This window comes from Malus sylvestris, chromosome 2 (genome assembly GCF_916048215.2).
Source record: "Malus sylvestris chromosome 2, drMalSylv7.2, whole genome shotgun sequence".
Classification (NCBI taxonomy): Eukaryota; Viridiplantae; Streptophyta; class Magnoliopsida; order Rosales; family Rosaceae; genus Malus; species Malus sylvestris.
In genome coordinates this window covers 28030228-28041000 of record NC_062261.1, presented here as the reverse complement: position 1 = coordinate 28041000, position 10773 = coordinate 28030228, and the positions used below count along the sequence as shown (strand labels likewise).

General features: G+C 39.5%; 1 protein-coding gene across 1 annotated transcript; it reads right to left on the bottom strand.

Moving 5' to 3' along the window:
- Positions 1-2082: 2082 nt before the first annotated feature.
- On the bottom strand, positions 2083-3108 carry LOC126611720 (50S ribosomal protein L3, chloroplastic-like). Its single transcript, XM_050280103.1, has one exon. It carries the CDS (start codon positions 3001-3003, stop codon positions 2173-2175), a length of 831 nt encoding a protein of 276 aa, XP_050136060.1. The 5' UTR covers positions 3004-3108; the 3' UTR covers positions 2083-2172.
- Between the last annotated feature and the right edge of the window lie 7665 nt (positions 3109-10773).

Here is a 10773-nt window from a genome sequence, read left to right as displayed (position 1 = left end):
ATATTTATAGAAGTAAAAAAAAGTTTAAATTCAAAAATAAAAAATAAAAAATTTGAATACAACGGCTAGCTTCAATCAGCTAGCCGTTATTCAAATTTTTTCAAACTATTTGTGTCAGTTATAACCAACACTATTTGCAATTCAAATTAGTATTTGTGTTGGTTATAATCGACACTAATACTAATTAATAAATATCCTAGTAGTCGTTAGCTTTAATTCATTATATTCTATACTATTCCTATCGGTTTTAACCGACAGGAAATCCAACACTTCAAAAAAAAAAATTGGCCAGCCCGGGTCTGGCTGGCTGGAAGTGGCCAGCCCTCCCCAATTCTGTGGGGGCCTCCCAGATTCCAAAGCCCTCTGGCCTAACCCTCGGTTGAAGACGGTTTTCATGCTATTTTCGGCCCTCTAACCCTCTAGACCCTTCGGTTGGAGATGGCCTTAGCTTAGAGAATTGAAATTTTAAACAAATATACAGGGGGAGGAAGAAGGGAGCTTTGATTTTGCATTTGTTGATGCTAACAAGGATAAGTACATGGAATATCATGAGCTACTGTTAAAGCTTGTTAAGGTTGGTGGAATGATCGCGTACGATAACACGTTATGGTTCGGCTCAGTGGTGGAGCCGAAGGAGAAACTAGATGAAAAAGCTAGACCAAACAGAAAACATATCTTGGAGTTGAACAGCTTTCTAGCTGCTGATTCTTGTATCGTATTGGCTCATCTTTCCGTTGGGGATGTACTCACCCTCTGCAGGCGCCTCCGTTAGGATGATGCAACTTCTGCGTACTCTGTTGAAGTCCTCCAAAACAATCAGTTCGTTTATCTAAAATAAAATGCTAAACATGTTTTGTTTAGACTATGGAGATGTACTGATAAACATCTCTTCTCCTCACCAGATGGGATGAGCTTTGTGTGATGTTGGATATGTTGCAGTTTTTCGTGTTTTGTTTCCTTTCTGGCCTAACATTTGCATACAGTTTTAGACTAAAATCTTACATTTCACGTCATACATAGAACACCTTTTATCTCTTCCCAAATTGGCGGTTTTGCTCAAATGACAAGGCGTGAGCAACTAACTGTATGCAGGAGTGAATCCAACCGCTCACCACCCCACGTATTTCTCATCCACACTTCCAATGCATTTAATCGTAACGTGAACAAAAAAGGCTCTCACTGGCGCGCTTTTTGTCGCTCGGGAGGAACAATTCCAAAATATGTACCCACGAAAGCCCCTTGCCCTAGGACTAAATAAGGTGATGACGAGGGAGTAAAAGTGAAGATAGGATAAGGATTAGGACACACCACCCATCCACATCCACCAGAATATGTAGCTGTAACCCATATGGCTTTACCTCAGGGGACTATCTCAGTTCCATGATTTTATCGGGACCTTTGCAGGTTATCATTTCACGGCTGTCTTATCCAAGAAACTACCTATGAACCAAATAACAAGTTTCCAAGAAGTCTACCCAGATTCGAAATCTTGCTATTCGTTGTACCAGTTCAGATTAACCTCTCTTCACCCAACTCACCCAACAGAGTAGCCTTCCTCAACCCCAAATGATTTAGATTAAGTCATTCCAAATTGGGTGAATATATCACCAATGCTACCAATAATAAATGAATGCCTTTTGTTCACAAGAAAGTAGAAACAAACTTCCATTCGCACTAATTGAGTACAAACCAGAACTAACAAGTTACGGAGGACAATGACCAGAAACGAACATGGGAAGAATTAACAGTTCAGTATGGACAGCAAAGAAGTTATTGCAATAAGCTCTAAACAAACATGTCAAATTATATGATTGTAGCATTGTAGCCATATCATTGACACAAATGATACAAAACAAAACAAAAAACAGACAACACCTCTTTAGTTGATTTCCTAGTTTATCGAAGAGTACCCAATTCATCCAAAAGACAAAAATTGTAACTTTCTATCACATATTCCGCGAACAGCGTTAATGAACTCAAACATAGTTTCACAAAAGACTAGCATCATATTTCCACTATCTAACATTCAAGTCAACCAAAACCAGCTATTCTTGCTCCTATCAAGTGAACTACTTCCATAAATTCACAAAACACTAGTTAACATTCATACGAGTCAATGTCGATACAAAAATTCACAAAACCGAAACAACTTAAACAAAAACGGGAATCAAACTAACTCTTGGGAATGTTCTTCCCCACAATTTTAGCAGGAGCAATGCGGAGAAGGTTTCCGGGCTTACCAGGCAGAGCGCCTTTGATCATCACAACATTGAGCTCCTTATCGATCTTCACAATCTTCAGCTTCCTAATCTTGGTCTTGGTTCCTCCCATTCTCCCGGGCATCTTCTTCCCCTTGTAAACCCGCCCCGGCGTGGTTCCGGCACCGATAGACCCGAGAGCTCTGTGGCTCTTGGACCCGTGGGTCATCTGCCCCCGCTTGAAATTGTGCCGCTTGATTCCTCCCTGAAATCCCTTTCCGATTGTGGTTCCAGAGACGTCGACAATGTCGCCCTCGTTGAAAAGCTCATCGAACGAGAGCTTCTGGTTCGGCTCGAACCCTTGGACGTTTTGAAGCCGGAACTCCTGGAGGTGGCGAAGGGGGATCGAGCCGGCCTTCTGGAGGTGACCCATTTCGGGCTTCGTTAGCTTCCGGTCACGGACCCGCCGGTACCCGATTTGGACGGCGTCGTAGCCGTCGGTGGCCTGGGTTTTGACCTGGGTGACGATGTTGCCCTCTTTGAAACCCACGACCGTGACCGGGACGACTTTGCCGGTGGGCTCGAAGAAGCTCATCATGCCGAGCTTCGTGGCCATAACTCCAATGCCGGCCTCCATGCTCATGGTTATTCCCGTCAGTCGGTTTTTGTGGTTTTTTGCGACGGCGAGCGATGGGGTGGCGATTTGGAGCGGCGGGGTGAGGAATGAGGAGGATTTGGAGGAGAAGGAGACATTGGGGAGGAGAGCGGAGGAAGAAGAAGGTGATGAAATGGAAAGGATTGACATGATGGCTGTCTGGTTTTTTGGGTTGAGTGAGAAAGAGGACTGGAAGGCCGGTGGCCTTGTTTCTTATCCTTTCCAATTGGGTTTTGGGAAAGGATTGCAATTTGCTAAAGATTTTTCAATGTGATCAATACACGAGGTGGTACATCATGTGTCATTGTATAAATAATGGAATATATGTGCTAAAAAGTTAATAACTTAAAAATGAAATTTCTCACAATTTTATTAAAATACGTGATGTACCATTTATATTCCGGTCACAATTAAAAATTTTTCGCAATTTGCAATCTATGTGGGACCACCCAAACTACAGTGGGGCTATCCTATTCAATCACTGAACTTGTTTTTTTTTTTTACTTACTACTACGTTCTAGTGGTATGCATTCCTCTTCAATGATAAGTGAGTGGTTCTCTTTAATGATAAGTGAGAGGTTTTATATTCGATTCTCGTCAAAGGCGAATTTAAACCACATTATTGCTAACTCATTATGAAGATAAGCCTACCCTCTCACCTTAGTGTAGATAATATCGTTTCTTCAAAAAGACATTTCAATTACAAGTAAAGAGAAATACCACTAGATCGTAATACTAATTGGCAATCAATGAACTTTATTTACTTATCAAATTTAATCACTCTCCCCTATGTGGTATGAATTCAAATTGGGAAACGATAGAGATTGGATACAGAGCTGTTTTTGAGACATGGTGATGCTGTGATGGTAGGCGATTGAAGACGAACGCTGGGTGGTGGTGTGGTTGGCTGAGAATTTGGGGGTGTTAGTAGTGACGGTTCTGGAAATTGTTTTGGTGAACAAGACGTACACAAGTTGACATAGCTCCATACATATATTCTTTTGAGCTTGAATTAAAAAATATAATGAAATAATTGTGAGCCTAGTAGAGCAACAAACACGGGTTGAGGGTTTCTATACAAAGTCGTTCTCTTGTTCACTAAAGGGGCAATGTACTTGGATAATATATCCAAATTTATTCCTTCTTGATTGAAGAAATGGATTCCTATGACTCTAACGATTAACATAAATAAAACTAAAACAATCATTGGAAATAACATAATATTGTCCGACTCATGAGAATATGAGAAAGTGCTCTTGGAATGGCCGAATGAATTCCGCTATTTTTTTTAAGGATAATTATCTTATTATTCTTCGTTTATGGTTTGATTGACCTATTTATCCGCAGCCCTTTAAAGGATTACTTGTACACTTCAATCATATTCTACTTCTACAAAGTTTACTAAAAATAGGTAAAAATATCTCTCTTCTCTTGGTTATATTTGGAGTTGCTGAGTAATTTGTTTAATGATAATTGTTATTTTTCTTAAATAATAATAATTTTTTTATATTAAGGAAAAATTGAAGAACTATTTGAGAATAATGGTAGGTGGGGAAAGAGTTTATCAATTTTTTTCACTTTTTATGATGGGTGAAAATATAAGGTGGGTGGGGAGATAAGACAGTGGATCGATATAGCACCAATCTTTTGTTATATGGAGAGCAACTTAACATAAGATGGGTTCATCACACATTATATACTTGATTTGAATGTCTCGGCGGCCATGAATCATTTGTGTAAGTTGGCACTTGTGTAGCTTACTCTACAACTTTTGTCAATTATCCAAACCGTCCATAATTTTAATTTAGAACTAGCAAAAATTGTCCACCCGATGTTGCAGGTTTCAAATGCAACCAATTCTTGCAATTAGTAAATATGGTTGAGAAGTTGTCAATAGTAAAAAAAAAAACATGTTGGCCATGATAGTCAAATTTTATCAGTTTACTTCAAATAACTTCAACTTCTCCAAAAGGTTTGCTTCTAGACCCTTACAAATCACTCAATAGATTTGTTAATTGGCCCTAAACTCTTAGTAACAAAATTAGCCAACTATAATTAACAATTCATAATCAAACTGCAAAAACAACATAGTGAGTTTCAACCGTGTTCAAACATCTGAATCAACAAATTCAAAGGTCTTGATATGCATTATTACCCAAAAGGCATCCATTACATTTTAATAAAATTTTCCCTAATGGACTACAATTCACGTACAATTTGAAATATCTAATTCAAACATTGAAGCACTCAAGCACTCAAGCAAAAGATGAAATTCGAACAATAAAATCATTGTGCAACTGATTCACATGAGTCGTAGGAGGACCTTACCAACCAAAACTTCACCGCAGCCAAACACTAGGTCATGTCCATTAGTTAAGTAGATTTTATGTAGCGGCATTCACATTGAAATAAAGGAAATAAATTAGTAATCATAATTTTTTAAGGAACACAAATATTTCCCAACTTGCTTGTTTTCCTTGCATAAAAAATTATAAGCACATAAGGGAATGGATATTTCCCAACAAATAATGCAAAAACCAATAATAAAGATTTTGAAATAAATTTTGTGGTTAATGTGTATAGGCTATAGCAATTGCATCAGAAAATAAACCTTGAATATCATACAATGAACATGTCTCTGGGAGGAGCCCACTTCAAACACGATGGAACTTTGATGGGATTGTCCCATCATGCCACCTATAGAAAATACCAATTGATAAGAGATCAAACTCCCAACGGATCAGATAGGTGAAAGAGAGAGGAAGCAATATGGGTCATACATGAATATGTACAATTTCCTTCTTCAACTAAAGCACTTAAATTCTTCTAATCTTCATCTTTTAAAACCATAAAAACAACAATCCTAGATTTTGGGTTGAACAATGTGACAACCCGTCCCGATTAATTAAATAGATTTTGAATCGAGAAGGCATTTATGTAATTTCACGAAAAAAGGGATATTTTTTATTTTGGAATTGCTTTTGGGACCTTAAATGGTGAGCGGGGTGGGACCACTTTCTCTTTTTGATTCCCCGGTCTCCTTTTCCCTATGGCTGCCATGTGGCAATCCTCTATGTTTCCCTCTTCTTCTCTCCTCTCTCTCCCGGTTCTCTCTTCTCTCTCTCCCCCCAAAACTCTCTCTCGGACCTTACTCACCCCTCTCCACTTTTCTTTCCTTCTCCCCTAAGCTCCTTGAGCCCTCTTCTCTGCACCACTATCAGCTCACCCCTCCCCACATCCTCTGCAAGTCCCACGAATCCAGGACCGATGGAGGAGCCCCTCCCCCCAAGCTCCTCTCTTTCCAGTCACCGTGCAACCTTCCCCGAAGTGTTCCGCCGTCTATGACCAAGGGTAAGACTCTAAAACCTTGTGGGGTGTGTTTTAAAGTTTAGGGTAGGTTTGATGTTGTGTACATTAGTTGGACGCAGAACAGGTCAGGGGAAACTCTCCCCATTTTTCAGCGATTGAACTGTGTGCTGCAGGCCTTTTTTTTGCCACGATTGGCCCCGTGATAGGTATATTATTCTTCCCCTCCTTCGTAGCTTCATTTTGGTATATGGGTTGATGAGTTTAGTTGAGTTATGGGTTGTCCAGAGCTTGGAGGCTACGACTTTCTTCTTTGGCGAGACCGGCCGACCCATGGCCATGGAACCCAGCCCTTTTGGGCAGCCCAACTTCATAACATGTTAAGCCTAAAGACCCTTGGGCTAGCCCAGAACTAAACCCAAGGCTTTCAACCCTATCTAAACCTAAACCCATATTTGTAAAACCCTAACTCGGGCATTGGGCCATGGAATAGGCCCAATTGGCAAACCCAAAACCCCTTTAACCTAACCCAAATCAGGACTCAGCCCAAGCACTTGGGTAGGGTTTTCAAGCCCAAACCTAATATAACCCAGCCCTAAAACCCGTTTTAAATTAGAAACCCTTAACCCATTATCCTAAGCCCAATCCACCTAAACCTAACCCGAAGGCCAACCTGGTGGAATATTTCGAGGAATATTCTTTGGAATATTCTCTTGTTGACTTCTACGAAATTTAACCAGGACCCTTCTTAGGGTAATTCGACGTCTTGGATCCATTTATGACTTCCGTTTTCCAAAATTCAATCGTTTGAGTATAGTTATTGGACCCTTTATGTGATTAGGTGAAATTATTAGCGGGCGTTTCCATTCCGCCTAGTTCGTACGGCTTTACGACGACGAAATATCTATGAGTGGGACCCCTTCTAAAATGTATGTTTTAATAGTAGAAATGCATACATGAAAAACATGATTTAATGGTTACGTTTTATGAGATATTATGCTTACTGAGAATATTTTGGAATACCGTATTTTATCGAACTGATGTTCTTTGTAGCATATATGATGGATGACTATATACTATTTATTAACATGCTTTTACACACTTCTATGTAGTAGATATGATGGATGACTATATGCTATGAAGATGTTTTGAGATATATGTACCTATGTTTGGAAAGACTATATTCAATGTTTTTGTGCGTAGCAAGTGGTCACTATTCTGCCTAAGGGCGATGATACATATATTGGCTTCGGTCAGGCGTAGGTTGGTACTTGTTTGGCAAATGATATTTATATTGGCTTCGGCCGGGAGTAGGTTGGTGCCAGTTTGGCAAATGAAGTGTTCTGAAGGAAGAGTTCTATAGGCCTTCGGGCTATACTGATACCATTGGTTAGCACATTATATACGAGATATGTTTCATGAAAGGTTTTATGGCATGCTAGGGTTTCAAAAACCTATTACATATTATGCTATGAGTTTTCGTTAAACTTTGGGGGTTAATATGTTGATAACTGTTTCAGTATTATATATATATCAACTTGGTCCACTTATGTTTGTTTTGCGCCCCCTCAGGTTTTAGAATCGAGGCATACAATCCCCGTGTCAAGGCACTTCTACATTGGCATCTTTGAGTCTTCTCGGTGTAGGACCCACTCCTTTGTTCATTCAATTGTATATCATTTCTTTTATAGTGTATAGAATTAGTTGTATGCTCTGAACACATTCCTCATTTGCATGCTCATTGTAATTTAAATTTATAAGTCTTATTTATATTGGTTGTTCTCATGGATCCTAATATGGCTTCGTCACCTTCGGGTGTCGGCCAGCACGTGCCTACCCTGCTGTTCGGGGAATATCAGGGTCGGGCGTGTTAGTTTGGTATCAGAGCGTGGTTTGTAAAGAGCATACATATGATCTTCTCTTACTCTAGTAGTGTGTCGGTATTGACATTATTTGGATGCACAACTTCCGGATTGGTTGTCATTCGGCACGATTGTGCAACCCTCATCACGTTATGAATAGCCACATCCTATTGAAGAAGAAGAAATCTCGTGTCGGGATTATGCCTCACCGATGACGTAATGGATTATGGGACAACTTTCAACATCAAACTAATGCTCTGCAACATTCCCTAGGAATTGCGAATAGAGTCGGATCTATATCAGAATGTTGGGAAACAGAAAAATCTTAGTGGTACGAGTTGGTTAAGACCAATTGGAGATTTGAAGCAGTGTTGTACTCTGCGACATGCATTCCCCAGGAATGGCGGGCAGAGTCATATCTCTTTGGAAACTACTTTAAACTTTCGAAGTGCATGCTGGAGAAAGCAAGTAAACACTGGTTGTTACGAAGTTTAGTAAGTGGTAATTGGTGGGATCGAATCAATGTTCTCGGACTTGTTCATGCTGAGGAAATTCGTGTGGATCTTTAGAACAATTCTCAGCGATTGTTCTATCGATTACCCTCTTGCTTACTCCAACGACGAAGTCAAGTTCCCTAACCATCGACTGTTAGTTTCACCCCAAATTCATCGAGCGTTGACTTCGTTTAGATTTAATACTTCCTTAGAAGAATCTTCAATAGCAAACGCTATTCTCATTAATTTCCAAAAAGGGGTTGTGACCATTGGAAATTGAAATTCCTCACAGGAGTTATGAAATACGAATTATCCTTAGACTTGTTTTGACCCTCAAATTCTTGAGTATTCTTATAGCCTTCTCGACATGGTTTCTCGCTCAATTAGTGAGGAATTCATGATCGATCAATTTGGCGGAAATGTGCGCCCATTTCATATCGATTCTAACAGGAATGTTAGGAACACCTTTTCACAAGCTTACCAGACTTACTTGGAAGAGTTCCACGTGAGTGTGAGGTTTGAGCCATCTTTTAGTAAGGGATTGGTGAAGGTAGTAGTACGGGTAGTCAACGGATTGCATCACCAATCACAATCTTCACGCATAAATGAGTAGTCACATCTTATTATCTTGCTACAATTCGTAGGTATCATATCGTACTAAATCCAAAACCTGCATTCTCATAAAAAAATTCAAAAAAAACAAAACAAAAAGCAGTAAACATTCAGATTTTTCAGATGAAACCCAATTTCCACACAATAAATTCAAAATCCCATCAGAGAAAATCAAATGCTAAATCCAAAACCTGCATTCTCATCAGGAAAAAAAAGGAAAAAAATAACTAAAAAGAAAAACCCAGAAAAGTAAAAAAAACTTGAATACTTGAGAATGCGTGGAGCCCATGAGTTGGTGGCAGTGGCGATTGACGTCGTGTAAGTCGTTCTAAGCTGTTATGAGCTGACTCAGAGTGGATTTGAAGGGTTTTTTTGCGGCAGTCCACCACGGGCTCTCGTACTCGAGCACCTTCGTTTGCAGGCGAGAGAGAAAGCTCTCCAGATTTTGTGAACTCGACACCTAAAATGGAGGCCATGGTTGAGAGAAATTGGATAAGGGATGACTAGGGTTGAAAGAAATTAAGCGACTAGGGTTTTTTATTTATTTTTTTCTGAGAGAAGATGAAATAAATGAGAGATGAAGAAGAAGAATGGGGGTGAGCGGCGTTGGGGCTAGAGGTTGAGAGAAATGAAGAGAGAGAAAGAGAAATCCGAATTTGAGAGAAATGAAAAAAGAGAGAAGGGGAATGATTTGCAAATCCCTAAAATCCCTCTCTCTGCAACAGACACCCTTTGTCCCATCTCTCTCTCTCTATGCAATCCCTGAAATCCCTCGCAAAAAATCCTCCCATATCTCTCTCTATCTCAGAGGCAGCATAGCCTGCATCCTCGAAACCTCATCGAATGACAACCAAGCCAAATCTACCCCAATTCGCTCAAAACGTAGAAGAAAAAATTGCCCTTCCTAACCCATCATCCCCACCGTTGGATTTTAAGATTTGGTGGGCAGAATTGTCATTAAATTTACTGATGGCCAGGCTTCTACCGAAAACCAATGAAGCCCATGAAAAAAAGGGGCCAGCCCAAACACCAACCCAGCCACATATTTGGTGACAAAATTTTGACTGTAGCTAAGCTATAGTCAAATCCCTCCTCAATTTTAGAATAGATAATGTATAGTCATTGCAAAAAAAAAATTAAACAAATCTAAAATCAGTTAAACATTCAATTATAGTTAAGGATATAGATGAATACAATGCTTTGAAGAAACACTAAAATAACCGTTATTTAATTCGTCAAATGAATTCCAATTTTGAATAATATTGATAGAGATAGATCTTTGAAGGAATGCCTAAAAAGGATAAATAGTTAGATGTTGAAATACAATGTGGACTACAAAAATATCCTCCTTTTTGAAACGTCTCCCAACTGAAACTACGGATCTTATTTTCCTTTTTCTTGAATGCATCTAATCAGATACGAGTATAGAATAGATTCTTTTGTTAATTAGGGTGACTACGCAAAATGTAGGTGGATTACACAGCAAGAGGGCAGTGGGAAAGGTAAATAGGAAAAATGTGCGGCCCATGGTAAACCATATGGGTCCAACAAGTAGCGGTGTGACGATCATGCTAAAAAAATTATACTAGAATTCGAAGGTAACTTGCACTTCACAAGTTTACAATAAGGCATGTAAAGAATGCGTA

Bases quoted from the DNA above. Each gene is read 5' to 3' on its own strand.
- LOC126611720 (XM_050280103.1), bottom strand. From the start codon at position 3,003: ATGTCAATCCTTTCCATTTCATCACCTTCTTCTTCCTCCGCTCTCCTC.